General features: G+C 41.6%; 1 protein-coding gene across 3 annotated transcripts in view; it reads right to left on the bottom strand.

The window, feature by feature from the left end:
* Positions 1-401: 401 nt before the first annotated feature.
* HACD2 (3-hydroxyacyl-CoA dehydratase 2) overlaps positions 402-14,824 on the bottom strand; it is a 111,209-nt gene continuing 96,786 nt past the window's right edge. Inside the window, exons 5-8 of one of the 3 annotated variants that reach the window (XR_006782457.2) lie at positions 11,406-11,527; positions 9,171-9,349; positions 3,274-3,450; positions 402-1,000 (exon numbers count right to left, since the gene is read on the bottom strand). Coding sequence is in view for 2 of the 3 variants with exons in the window: in XM_045812744.2 (XP_045668700.1) it covers positions 912-1,000; positions 9,171-9,349; positions 11,406-11,527 (390 nt within the window). In the remaining variant the exon portion in view is untranslated. Of the gene's footprint in view, positions 3,451-9,170; positions 9,350-11,405; positions 11,528-14,824 lie in introns of all 3 variants that reach the window. The other 2 variants (XM_045812745.2, XM_045812744.2) reach the window with 2 other exon arrangements.

Raw genomic sequence — 14,824 nt, 5'->3', positions numbered from 1 at the left:
CAATATTTCCCCTCTTAACTTGTATTAGAAAAGTCAGATTAAAAAACATTTCAAAAAAACTCACAACAACAACCCAAAACATTGTAAGACAAGGATCCTCAATCGTTTACTGACTTCCTTAGATTTCCTGGTCGCTTACATGAGTAATCCCTCTTGTCCTTCTGTGGCCAGGCTGAGGGGGGCTTGGTAAGCTTGAAGACTGGCAGGAAGAATGACTTTTTGGAAACCTCTTAATATAATCTATCTCTCCTGTGTAAGTGCATTATGAATGGCAGAAATAGATTTTAAACCTATCAGAGAAAGAACTGGAATCCATGACAAAACTGAAACTCTTCCATATTCCTACAACACCACGTTCAGGTCAACTTAATGTGAAAAGTCACTAGACTCACTGGTCAGTATTTCAAATCCAGGCAAAGCACACACCAGTTTATTTTGAAATGCAACACAGATCAGTATTTTATGAATACAACTTATTACTACATTATCAGGTAAAAACAGCTTCCAAATGCATGCATAGAAAGTTAGGCATAGTCTTTGAACTCCTTATTTCTAAATATACAAAATACATTTAAATTATATAATTTTAGTGAATCAAAGACTTATAAAATTACAATTTTGGTTTTCACAACATAGAAAAAATACAAAAATGGACTATATATATGGTTATATCATTTTTTACCCAAATTTCAAAGGAGCCGTATGTACTGGTTTTGATGTTTTATAATGTTTTATCTAGAAACTCAGAACTGAAAATAATTTGCAGGTTGTACCACATCAGTGCCCATCTTTTGTTATAAGTGAATAATCCACACAAACCAGGAGAGAAGAGGGCACCATCTTCACATGCCTCTTTACCTCTACATCTTCTAAACCCTTTCTGTGGGAAGCTCGCTCCAGAGGAACGGATTTTATCTGGAAGGACAGTGCTTTGTTCCATGACTAACTCTCCACGGTGCCTTTGATAATGGTGAGTACGTGTTAAACGAGTGATCCCAACCTGAGCAAACAGAACACAGCAAGATGCAGATTAGCAGCTCGTGTCTACAAAGCACAACTGCGTACCTCAAAGAATTCTCTGCCGGAAGGTGTCCCGGAAGGGGGGATCTGAAACACCCAACCAGGTGGGCGGTGGGGCAGATGATGCCTCTGACTATGTCCTGAAATGAAAACGGTAAGTCTGACAAAATACCCATTAAACACCGCCTTCCTCATTCACACTTTATAAGATGTGACAGTTGGTGGGGTTAGATGTTCTCAATTCATAAAAGAACACCATCACTTCAAAGGAGAAATTAGTTCATGTCAGAGATTAAGCAACCAGTTACCGCGAGAGGTGAATGAAGGACATGGCCCTGTGCATGCCTTACTTATCTGCCATGAGCATTTTAAATGTCGACGGACAAAAATACACACTGGGGTGGAGACCCTTTTTGAGGAGGGAGTTGCTTGCTGTGCTCTTTCTGCCAAAGTTCAATTTGATGCAACACCACTGTTTGCGACAGACTGTTCTTCATAAACAGTGACAAATTATAATAGAGAGGACTGAAGAAAACCCCCAATCCAGCGATCCTGGAAAACCTACATTTTCCATCGCATCTTCTATAACTATTCCAGAAACAACTGAAAAAAAATCTTACCCAAACTAAGTAATCAGACTAATATAACTCAAATTGTTTCTATTTTACAGTAGAAATATATTTTGGAAAAAGAGAAAGAAAAAACATGAAAAATCATCTTTCCTCTATATTTAGTGTATGAAGTACAAGAACAGATTCTAATCTCAACATGCCCAAGTTAAGAGTGCTGACTTAAAGAAGCAGAATTTTAATGTTCAATGCAAAAATAATTTTATTACATATCTCCTTGCATTAAATTTTAGGCTCCATACTTTCTTCTCATTTTCATCTTAATTATCAGGCTTCTCTGAAAATAACATTTAAAAATTAGTTTTCCATTATGACACTCTTCTGATATCAGCAATTATATTTTAAATAACTACTCAGTAAGCTAGGCTTTAAAAACTTTTAAGATCAACGATTTGAAAAAAAAGGGGGGAGAAAAGAATCCACAAAGAACATTCTGTGTTTAAAATTTAATGCACATCTGAACTTGGGCTTTACATTTTCATCAACCCTTTCTTGAAGAGTCTTAAATGCACAGTTGAGCAATTAAATGGTATGAAAACATGACGGTAATTAGACAAGGTCCACATGACCGAAGTATTTCTTGGCTGCTCCAACACACAGAGATGATACTGCTTTTAGCTCATGTCTGCCAAAGGGGAACACTTCGCTGCCTCTGGACTTATTACAGCTTGGTGGGAATTACACAGGACCAAAATGAGGAAAAGTATCCTAACAGAAGAGTTGAATGAAATTTAAAAATAAAATAATAAGGGTGTAGAAACCTATTCCTGAATGTTCTACAGGTCTACTTTTCTAAAGTAACACCTTCCATGTGCTTTCAATTACAGATTCTCTACCCCTTATGCGACTAGCCTGGCTTTGGGTCCATAAGTGAGAATAGCTATGGGTAAATACATTCCTCAGAGGTGCTCTGAGAATGACCCTGTGAAAGGTACTTGTCATTTACCAGCGATTGAGCGTTTCCTTTCTGAGAACTGTCACTGTGTTAAAATATGATTGAGGCTGAGCCCTAGATAAGATAGGTTCTCTATGATGTACACATACTTATTAAATTCAAGCACGTTTCTTAGTGGCAGGCAGTAAGGACCCAACTGAAAACAAACAAAAGGGTTCTAGTTGTTTTCAGATTACAGGTACAACCCCAAAGCTTCACAGACATATACATGGTATAATTCATTCACTAGATAGGAGGGGAGAGGTCCCAGCCATAACTTCATAACATTCCAGAGAACAAAATTTGCCGCTTCAAAAATACAGTTTCCAGCATGCAGTCAAGCACTTTGAAAAGGGAATGTGAAACACACTGCAGACTGGAACAGAACTCTACCGCAAGCCAGGCATTTGGCCGGTACGACTTGCTTACTCGGACTGTAACTCTCAAGCATTTAGTGTTACAGAGCTCTACTTATCAGATACATGAAGGGAACAGGAGGATACACAGCGCCACATCCCTTTCCAGCGCCATCATGAACACTGGGAGCTTCTGGTTGAAAGAGCATGCTGAAATGGACCGGCCAGGATGTTTTATGTAATAGTTTTTGTTGTTGTTTTAAATAAAATCCCAGGCCTGTGTGACACTGGATTTTGGTTTTTATTTTTTCAATATTTTAAAAATAGTTCTTACTTATTTTCTATGAAACGTATTGGGAACTCAAAAAGTCTGCAGCATTTCTTGTCATCGAAAAGTTTGTTTTTTGGGGGTGCGCAGGAAGCAGGAGCTATTCAAATTTCTTGTGTTCTTCAGTATGAGAAAGGACCTTCCTTCTCTGGTGTATCATGTGGAAGTATAACTGGGGAAAAACTGAAAAAAAAGAAAGAACTGGTTAAGGGGAAGATCACTTAAAACTGCATGTTCTAGATAAAGCACGTGGACTTGGGGTCCTCTTTGACTCTACTTTCTCATCCAGCAACCGAGGAAGGGAACGCGATGGGCTTGGGTCAGGGGAGGAAAAATACACAGGGACTCACCTTTCCCTGGTTTAGCTGAAAGGGAAGGGCGGTCCGGACGGAAGTGACACACAGTACCATCACTAGCACTACCCATCGAGACGCCACAGAGCCGAAAAATAACCCTCTACCCTCTCTCATAGTATCTCTACATTTAGTCTCTGATTTTACAAGTAGGTGAATTCTAGTGACGCACTTATTATTCCTGTTTACAGAGGAGGAATTCAAGCCCCAGGGAGGGCAGGTGACTTGCCTGGGGTTTCACAGCAAATTCCTTTTTTTTTTTTTTTTTAAGATTTTTATGTATTTATTCGACAGAGATAGAGACAGCCAGCGAGAGAGGGAACACAAGCAGGGGGAGTGGGAGAGGAAGAAGCAGGCTCATAGCGGAAGAACCTGATGTGGGGCTCGATCCCACATCGCCGGGATCACGCCCTGAGCCGGAGGCAGACGCTTAACCACTGTGCCACCCAGGCGCCCCTCACAGCAAATTCCTGACCAGGACCAGGCTCTGGGCTCCTGACACTCAGTCTAGTCCCTTCTGTCACCTGAGGGGATCTCCCAAAAGTACTTCCCGAGAAAGGTCGTTCTTTGAATGGGAAGACTGAGGAGGGGAAGAGGGCCAAGACATTTTACCTGAACATGAAGAAGCCAAGTTTGGATGTAGAAAGTCCTTATGAAAAGCAAGCACTAGAGATTCTGTTCTTGGTCATTTCTTTTTTTTCCCTTTAAATATTTTATTTATTTTAGAGAGAGAAAGAGCAAGCGTGGGCGCAAGCAAGCGGGGGTGGGGAGGGGGAGAGGGAGAGAGAATCTGAAGCAGACTCTACGCTCAGCACAGAGCCCAAAAGTACCACTCCATCTCACGACCCTGAGATCATGACCTGAGCCGAAGTCAAGAGTTGGACGCTTAACTGACTGAGCCACCCAGGGGCCCCTGTTCTTGGTCATTTCATAGGTTACTTTAAAAAGTTCTGGTTCTCAAAGAAACTGGGTGGTACCACCTCCCTAGGAGTATTTGGAAGCTGGGGGGAGGGGAGTAGATTAGAAGGAGGGAGATTACTGGCATTTAGCACACGAAGCAGGAATGCCAAAATCTGCAACATGTGACAGTCCCCCACAACTAAGAACTGTTCTACCCCAAATGCCTAGAGGATTCCTGCTGGGAAATGCCAGCTGAAGCTACCTGGCCTTCACAAGGTTACTGTGAACTGGGGGTTCAATACGCATGTAAAAAACTCCAGTGAGATGGTCTTAAATGTATACTATCCTTCTTTCTCTTTCCTTCCCTTCTCAACAGCTCCAATCTTCATTTTGTAGAAAGTAACCTGTATTTCCGGGGAGGTAATTTCTACTATTCCACTGACAGTTTCTTCCTTTTTTTTAAAAACCCAAACCCACGACCCTCAGGATCAAGACCTGAGCCGAAATCAAGAGACAGACGCCTAATTGACTGAGCCACCCAGGCGCCCCAACAGTTTCTTCCTTTTTAAATGGGTTCCAAGTTGGCCACATTTCAAATGATCCTCCCAAAGTACTCAAGTACTCAAGACATCAGTGGGTGTGTGCGCACAGATCTGATAAACTGCAGAGAAGGCTGCGACGCTGAGCAGGGCTGCCATCCACTCCACTCGCTATTTGTAGGCAGGAAGTTATTCAGAGAAAAGACCCAGCTTGTGCATATAATTCAACAGGGGAGAGAACTATTCTGGTACGAAAGCCAGAAAATTTGACAAGCTCTATAATCTAAAAACTGGAAGTAAAGATATAATTAAACCATAAGGAATGCTAATTGCAATCATTTAAAAATGTGGGGCCAGTCATATTTCTATAGATATACTTTACTAAAGGGAAAATTTGTGGTCAAGTACACTAAGGACTTTTCCACTGGGTTGCAGGGGTGGCTAAAGCTTCCCTGCTAGTTCAGAGGGTCTGAGGAAGGATGACCTAGAACCATTCATCAGACCTTGGGTGGCAGTTAAAGCAAGATGGTGGAGTATCCTCATCCCCACAGGCAAGGGCCTGCTGGCTATCAGGAGGGCCAGAGGTCAGGAATGGAGGGCAGATATGGCCCTTTCAATTCTTTACAACTTCTGAGGTTTCTCAGTGCCCAAGCAAAGGAATGTGTGCTTGGGCTGGAGGTTCTCTGCAGTTCTAGGAATGACTTCTTAGTGATCAGAACTTGGCTGACACTGTCTCCATCTGAATTACCCACATGTTTAGACTGGACCCAACTGTAATGGCTGAAACAATTCCAGATGCATGGCTACTCTTTTTTTTTTTTTAAGATTTTATTTATTTATTTGACAGAGAGAGACAGTGAGAGAGGGAACACAAGCAAGGGAGTGTGAGAGGGAGAAGCAGGCTTCCTGCTGAGCAGGGAGCCCGATGTGGGGCTCGATCCCAGGACCCTGGGATCATGACCTGAGCCTAAGGCAGATGCTTAACGGCTGAGCCACCCAGGTGCCCCATCGCTACTCTTTTTAACCATAGACAACAGTGAAGAAAAACCCCAAGACAATCTCAATCTGACAATAGGCTATTCTGAATTCTACCTTCTGCTCTCCCAGTCTAGGACATACGAAATGGAGATGGTCACTGTGCACTCGAGTGTTGTGGTGAGGGTAGGGGTTTCTCTAGGGAGACGAAAACTTGGAGGCTGACAGCAAATGGAAATGCTCTGCCCGGGGCAAGTTTTTTCTTGGTCTCTCTAAAAATCTGAGGTGTGGTTATGGTTACGGACAACCTGGACAGCACCCAGCTTCTCCGTGTCCTCACCCTACACCAGTGTTTCTCATTTCTCAGAATTTTTTTTTTTTTTTTTTTAATCCCCACTCCTATTGGGTGGTAAAAGCCAACTTTACCAACCTGGGGGACAGGAACTGCAGACAGGACTTAGATGTCTACTGAGTCCCAGAGAGACTGTACATACTGCAGCTGCAGCAAAGCAGGAAAGGAGCGCCCTGCAGGGATTCCAAAGCACCCCAATATGACAAAACTCCTGGGGCCGTGGCTCACGGGCCACAATTTGGGCCACATGTGCAACAAAGCAACAATTAGTCAGGACCCTAAAGAAAGGGTGTTACTTTGTATAATACATGTGTATCACCAACTTCCCATTCAAGAAGATTAAAAGAAACTGAAGCTGTAGAAAGAAAACCAAATTTGGTAAAGAAGACTGATTTGTCAACAGCAACCCCTCTTAACTCTGCATTTTCTTCTTATAAATACAAAGTTTTGGCAAGTTGGAAATGTACTGCTGGCTGGAATGAACTGTACAAACTGGTCTCAACATTAACAACCTAAACAACTAAAAACATGCAGGGCAACTGGCTCAGGTCAAAGGCATAATGAGCGCCAGCAGACACAAGTGATTTGTAGCAGAAGATGTGGCCTGGGCTGCCATCTTGCGCCTGGGTGCGGGGTCAGGCGTTGGGAGCAAATCTGTTCTTTATTTGAAATCAACCCTTTTTCTTGGTCTATAGCAGTTAAACTACCCTAAGAAAGAAATAACACAGACTTTAACCAAGCCAAGTTCTTACCAAAAGGAGGCTGGGAACCAAAGAAGGGGAAGGAACCAAGGTAAAGAAAGCCAACTCTGGTTGAGAGCCCCACCTGCCCCTTGTGTTTCCTCTCCTCTCTCCTCTCTCCATCTGAAGGCACAGAAGGAAAATCCTACAGAATGGGCTTTGTTTTCCTTCAGGAATCATATCACTAGGGAGGGTTGCTGTGCTTGACTAGGCCCCTTAACTAGATCAAGGGGGCAGGAGGCAGAGGCAAAAGACTGGGCACTGGTTGGCCACCAGAGAACAAAAGAAACTAGGAGGTACAGAGAGACTGAGCCTGTCCTGGAGAGCTGCTCCTGGAATGAAGACCCTCCTTCCTTGGCAGACTAAGGTCTTAGAGCAACTCTCAGGTAGGGGCCCCAAATTTCTTTCAATGTGGCAGCATCCTGCTATTGGTTTGATTTCATTACACCCTCCCTGCTCCTTTTCCAGTTATCCAATCTGGCATCTTTCTCTTATTCATTCAAACCTTATGCTGATTTTATTTTATTTTATTAAAGATATTATTTGAGGGGGGGCAGCACTCAAACAGAGGGGCTCAATCCCAGGACTCTGGGCACATGACCTGAGCTGAAGTCAGACACTTAACCAACTGAGCCACCCAGACACCCCCTTATGCTGATTTTTTAAATAAATCCTGTGGTGCCCACTGGGATAATATATGTTAATATATGTTACTCTGGGTGTGGCAAAACTCCAATTGTTGCTTAGAGACTGGAAAATGAAACTCTAAGGGAACAAAACTAAAGAGATGAACTGTAAGCTAATTTTTATTAAATTTTTAGCTTCTTCCCTATTTATGACTTCTTTGAAAATCAACTGCCTTTTTCAATTTGAAGAGAAAAGGCCTTTGGGCACCATGGTTCCAGCACCAAAGAGGAGGGAGGACTCGATAATTAATAAAAAGTGGAAAATGAATCATTAAGCAGAACTGCTGTCTAAGAATTTCTCCAAGATAAACGCTCACATGAAATCTGGATGTAGTTTTTTCCCTCACAACGCATGAAATGCAATTTTCCATAGAGGGACACAAACATGTCGCTTACGATTGTTAGGATGATTCATTCAGTTCACGCTGTGGGCTGAAGAAAAATCCAACTTTCCTGTCTGAATTTAACCTGAGGTTTAGGGAAGAATATAGAATCTTATAGACCAAAATAAGATTCACAGTCACAGTGGCTACGGAAGTAGGTAAATGAGAAGAAACCTCAGACTTCATGTATTCTCGGGTAAAACAAAATCCTTTTGGATATGTGAAAATCAATCACAGGATTTTAAATGAATATCAGAATTCAAGAAAAGGACTAAACAACTCTTCCTCAGCAAACAGGACTCACTTCACAGAAGCCTCAAACATGGCTATTTCTCCCTGTTACCGAGCACGGGGGATAGGTACTTTTGATCATCTGTATTGAAACCTTTAGCAGTACTATTAAAATAACTGGAAACTGTTCTGAAGAGAACATTATGTCCTGTTCAGATGATTTTAGTGCCTATTTCCAAACAAGAAAATAAGGTATATAGAAAAAAAAATTAATCTTTTATTTTGCTATTTGTTTCTAGTTAGCTGCTGATTCCTTAAAAATGAAGTGTCTATTTTGATATAATGAAAATGCAAAAATCTCTTTACAATGTTTTCCAAATACCATAACAAGCAGTTTCCAAAGACAGAAAAAGTCAAGGTAAGGTCTTTAATGGCCTTTTCTGTTTTGCACTCAGTACATTGCCCCAATAGGTAGTTCACCTTTCCTGGTATTCAGTTTCCAACCCACACACTGAGAAGGGCTGCATTTTGGCAGCTGTATTGAGAAGGGTTCATCTTTATTCAATTACTACTACAGAAAATTCCCTCTGACAGTCAGCATTCAATAAAAACTAAAGCGTTCCTAATAAATTAGATTTACATTTACTTGGATATGGTATAAAAACATCCAAAGGCATTTGACTCTAATTATTGTAGAGCCAATTTTAAAAACATATATAAATATATGCATAATTGTTTACTTACTTGGAATGTAGGAGATCATTATCAGAATTAGGAATGCGTAATAGTCAAAGGAGAAATTGTATTTGTTAGGTAGACTGATGGAGTACAGGCCAGCCTGTCGGACAAAGGGCAAAGCGGCATATATTGTGAGCAGTTCTCCTGACACTCCCATTGGGTACAGCACAATGAAAAGTGTGTACCTAAAACAAAACAAAATATTCATGACTGAGGCTCGAAGCCAGCGTTAGTAGAAAGATACATTCCCACCCCTCTAATCAGTACTGGTCTTTCAGGAAGCTGTTATTTCTAAATTTTCCTGTTTACCCACTGTTTCTTTTCTTTTCTCTTTCTTTTCTTTTCTCTTCCTCCTCCCTCCCTTCCTCCCTCCCTCCTTCTCTCTCTCTCTCTCGCTTTCTTTCTTTTAAAAGTAGGTTCCATGTCCAATGCGGGGCTTGAACTCATGACCCTGAGATCAAGAGTCGCATGCTCTACTGACTGAGCCAGCCAGACGCCCTGCTCTGTTTACCCATTGTTTAAATTCAGGTTTTACATGCCAGTTTTTGAAAAGAGCCTATAGTAGGTATGTCTCTGAATGTTCTAAAATAAATGTGTTTCGTCAGCCTCAAAATTTGGTCCAACTAAATAAACGACATTCAATACAATTCCCTAAAATAATAAAGATGATGTCAATCATTGGTAAAGTCGGGGCACTGAGTCCTGATTTACAGAAGGGTCCTGCCCTGTGGCAGGGGTGGGAGTGGAGATAGGGGCTTTGCAGGGAGCTGGTGGGGCGGTGTTGGAGTATGTGTCTAGGAATCCCTACAAAGCACAGCACGTCGGTCTGTGCGCTGGAAAGAACAGCACATCCAGTGTGCTTCTACACCTACCAAATGTCTATACATAGCACCGTGAAAAATGAAAAATCTATGCCAATTTTAAAAACCTTAAAAAATTCACAATAGCTTTTGGTCACTGTGTAGTTTTTCAATAGAAAACCCCTGCAATGACTATTACATAGAATCCGCACCATTTTTTTTTTTTTTTTTTTACTTCAAAAAGGAGTTCTCTATGTTTCAAAAAGAATTCAGAGAGAAGTTCATCCTATGGAACTAACTGGGAATCATTCGGAGGTGTTAAGTATTGCTAAAGAAACCAGCAGCTCGAATTTTAAAGAGGCTCTGGCTGTTTGTGGCTGACAAGCAAGCAAACTTCCAGGTGCAGAAGTTGTGCCGAGAAATCAGTGACAAAGAATGGAAGCCGTGTTTCCGGTATTCCCCGAGGCCAACTTCAGCTATGCTAAAGAGGATGGTGGAATGGGAAGATTCTTCCATAGGCCCTGGACAACCATGGGCAAAAGGGTCATTCTCCTCTGTTAAGATCAGGGCTTGGCCAGCAAACTCTCCCTGTAACAGAGCAGACAGCTCCCACAATGCCTCCCCAGGCTGCTAAGTTAGTAACTGCCATCTCTCCCCATTCTTCCCTTTTCCTGAGAAAACTACGTGCTGGGGCGGGGGGTGGGAAAGAAAGGAGTCTGCACACTTGAAATGCTGGAAACACTTGGTTTATATCTCTAATTTAATCACCAAATTCAAAAGTTGCCTGGGAACTACCATTTTCCTTCTAGGAAATGAGGCATTGGGCCCCAAGAACAATTTTGATCCTTTTGCTTTGTCACTCTCCCCACAGTCCTCTCCAACTCAGAAAACTACTCACAACTATCTCATGAATTAGCTCAGATAAACAGATGAACTGTCAGCCTTTACCCAATTCATAATATTACTGGCAAAAATTATCAAAGCAAAATCAAATTGCTAACAAGATAAAACTGCATGTAACATTGGTTATTAATTAAAAATTAAGAGTCATAGCTTGGCAAAATTGAGACTAGGAGAATTGGACTTGGTTCAAAAAAACATAAAGGCAGGAGCTCATCAGTAAAACTTGATATGAACAAAAAAGAGATGTTACATCAAATCTCTATTGAATAATTTAAATGAAAATAACTGATCCAATAAAAATAACTTAAGTATATCAAACTTAAAACAGTGTTTCTATTAATCAAAGTTAAGTAGCGTCCCTTATCCTGATCATCAATCCCAACTACTGTCTCATACAATTAAAAAAACAAAACAAAACTGAAATACAGTTGATATCATACAACTTTATTTTTAGGAGCTTGGAGGCAATATTTAGCAATAAAGGACAAATACAGTGATGGGTCACTTCAAAAGTTCATCTTCATCCCATGTACTTTACCTGGCCCATTTGATGAGGTAAGGCAGATGGTTTAACAGACTGAAAGTGTAAAAGGAGTAACGGATAATTTCTGTGATTGTCCAGGCAATAACAAACAGGAGGACACTGTCTTCACTCTGCACCTGAAGGAAAAGGAAAACAAAAGCAAAGCAAACACATAAAACATTTTTAACAAAGAAGCACTCCCAGTGTGCAGCGCCAGCCCCCTGCTCCCTTGTAGAGCTGGGTGGTTGAGCAAGTGGACACAGCTCCGGTCTGATCATCAGTGGCCACAGAACAGGAAGAGCTTTGCCACATCCAGGAACACGTGCCTATGAGAGCAACTGTGTAGAGCCAAGTGAATGAGGGCAAGTGAGAAGAACTCAGCTTACTGATGAGTAAGAGAAGCAGAAACAGGAATTCCATGAGCTAGAGGCCACAGGAAAAAACGAACACAGATGAGTGAGTTTTGTCTGTGGGCCTCCTGCGGAGAATGTGGACTGATGTTAGTGGGAGCCAAGACTAGTTAGATAAGAGGTAGAAGGGCACATCGGTGGAAAGCTTGGGGTCTGTCCATTAATAAGAATTTTAATTTGATTTGCACGACAACTAAGAGTCTGAGGAAATTTCAAAGAAGTAGGAATGTCGTGACTGAGACACAACTGAAGACGAGGCTCACTCACTGGGTAGGACAAATTCAAGTGAGGAAAGAAGAGTAGAGAGCACCTGGAAGGCTGGGCTCATTTATTCTCTCCCACTGGTGACTTTTTCCCCCAGATGAAGCCTGGTTTAACTTAAAAATTATAAAAGCTTCCACGCTGACCACAGGAGGTGGCTACAGCCAGAAGGGCTCTGGAATTTCCAACTTCCTCTGAATCACTTTCATGCTGAAAATGCAATGAACTTTAAAACAGCCCCCCACCCCAGGTGGTTTTTGGGGGCTGTTCTCACTAGATGCCTTGGACTGCACATCTCAGGTGGAAACGTACTTCTGCTGCCCTGGCATTTGCTTTCAGTACCTCCACCAGCCCCCCAGCCAGGTTTATAATGATCCTGGATCCAGGCTTGAAGACCAGTAATAAGAAACTACCCTGAACCCAATTCACTCACGTTGCCTTGTATTCGAAACAGGCAGTTAGAGAGCTGGATGTGACTAAGAAATTCCACTGAGTGAATGCAACAGATTTTGACAAGATGGATCTTCTCTGTCTCATCCTAACGCCTGATACAACAAAGGTACAGTATTCTAACTTTAACTTTACTTCTGTGCATTTGCAATGCGAATAGTTTTTAGCACTTATATTCTTCCTCAGAAAGTGTACATGGAGCGATCCACCTACACAATAAAATAACTAGTCATTTACATACCTATTAACTAAATTGCTCTGACAAAGAATTTCATAAATGCACAGTTACTAATCCCTAAAAATAATAAGAATTTTACATTGTCAAGAGCAAGAGTACTTTTTGTTTTCCTGGTGCTCTTATATTAGCCAAAGTGAAACCTAAACACCTCTGAAGCTTTTATGTTTCATTTTTCAGTCTGTCCCCAAATCCTTGCTTAAAACCCATCTATACTAAAACACAATTTTTAGAGCACATTTTGCTTTTTGATGTATTTTGTAATCCTCTTCATCCTTGAGGTTTATTTTACAGCTATGGGATGAAGCTTTGCTTAAAGATCTCTGGGCTGCAGCAGAAAGTTCTTTCAATATTTTGCATTCTAATCATCTTGAAAGCAGGGAACGTGTTTTATTCATCTTCTGATTCCCAAAAGCACTTTGTGCTTTTCACAAGTAGGAAGCTCAATAAATGTTTGTGGAGCAAACAAATTCAATTCTCATCAGGTCACCCCAAGACTAAGTTCCTGCTTTTGATACCTAATATTTGTTTCTGTGTAGTCTTCAGTGGCCTTCAGAAAGACAAGTAAAAAGTAAACAAACCCCCCTCAAACCCTGCACTTTGATCCAGCCTAATCTGACTCATTCCCCGCCCCCCGCCCCACCAAAAGAACTATGACAAGCTCAGACTCAGGCTGAATTTGTGAAAGCAGCTGCTCCCGGAGCCCAGCTGGGAAGACCATGTTATAATTTTAAAAAGACAGAATGGGGGAAATGGCCATTTTATAAAAATGATATCTTCAGACCAACAGGAAATACAGCACTGTTATTAAGAAGGGACTTGGGAAGGGGCGCCTGGGTGGCTCAGTCAGTTAAGAGTCCAACTCTTGATTTCTCAAGTCTTGTTCTCAGAGTCATGAGCTCAAGCCCCACACTGGATTCCACGCTGGGCGTGGAGCCTACTTCAATAAGAAACAACAGCAAAAACAAGGTACTTGGGTAAATGTTGGAGATCAAGCTTATCTGATTTGAAGACAATTATCCAGTGACACAAAACAGGGGCAGAATGTAATGAGCTGAAGCTAGTAAGATGAATGAGACTCAAACAAGTATTTGTACACCTGTGTTCACAGGAGCGTTATTCACAACAGCCTAAAGGTGGAAACAGCCCAAATGCCCATCAACAGTTGAATCCATAAATAAATGTGGTATATACATGCAATGTATATTAGTCTTATAAAGTCAGGGAATTCTGACACATGCTACAACATGGATGAACGCTGAACACAATTTGCTAAGTGAAATAAGTCAGTCACAAAAGGACAAATACTATACGATCTTGTTCATATGGTACCCAGAGTAGTCAAATTCTGGGAGACAGAAAGTAGAAGCAGAAGGCTGCCAGGGGCTAGGGGTGGGAGGAAATAGGGAATAATGCTTAGTGGGTACAGAGTTTTGGTTTGGGAAGATGAAAAACGTTCTGGAGATGGATGGTGGTGATGATTACACAACCAAGGCAATGTACTTACTGCACCTGAACCATACACTTAAACATGGTTAAAATGGTTAAATTTTGCTATCTGTGGTTTACCACAACAAAAAACCCCCAGTAAGATAAAATTTAACCAGGTTAACTGTAAATTATCCATGAGTCAGCAATAACAAAATGACTCTAGTACAGAATGGGGAAGACCCAGCTTATGGAATCCAAGAGACAGGTTGTTGGTGAACTGCAAGCTTCATGCATTGCCCACAGGGTGCAGGCGGTTCCTCAGATGACCGCCCGACCAGGCGACCAGGCGACCAGGCGACCAGGCAGCCAGGCAGCCAAGCAGTATTTGGCCACATTAACAGTCTCATCCCAATGATTCCATTCCAAATGGATTAGATCCCACCTAGGGATCGAAGCAGGTTATAAGAACCCCTGAACTAGCAAGCTTACTTTGGAAAGGAGAGGGTTAACTACATGAAAACACGTAAATGAATGTTGTGTGCAAGAGGCATACACAAGACTAATGGTAGACCTAACAGGGGTAAAATACCTGGTTCAAAATAAGAGCTGTGTAACAAACCAGATGACTAATAAAATAGGCCACCACC

The sequence above is a fragment of the Ursus americanus genome, chromosome 4 (genome assembly GCF_024610735.1).
Source record: "Ursus americanus isolate L20-20 chromosome 4, mUrsAme1.1.p, whole genome shotgun sequence".
Taxonomy (NCBI): domain Eukaryota; kingdom Metazoa; phylum Chordata; class Mammalia; order Carnivora; family Ursidae; genus Ursus; species Ursus americanus.
The sequence above is the reverse complement of the archived record's forward strand: the minus strand, read 5'-3'. Positions and strand labels throughout refer to the sequence as shown.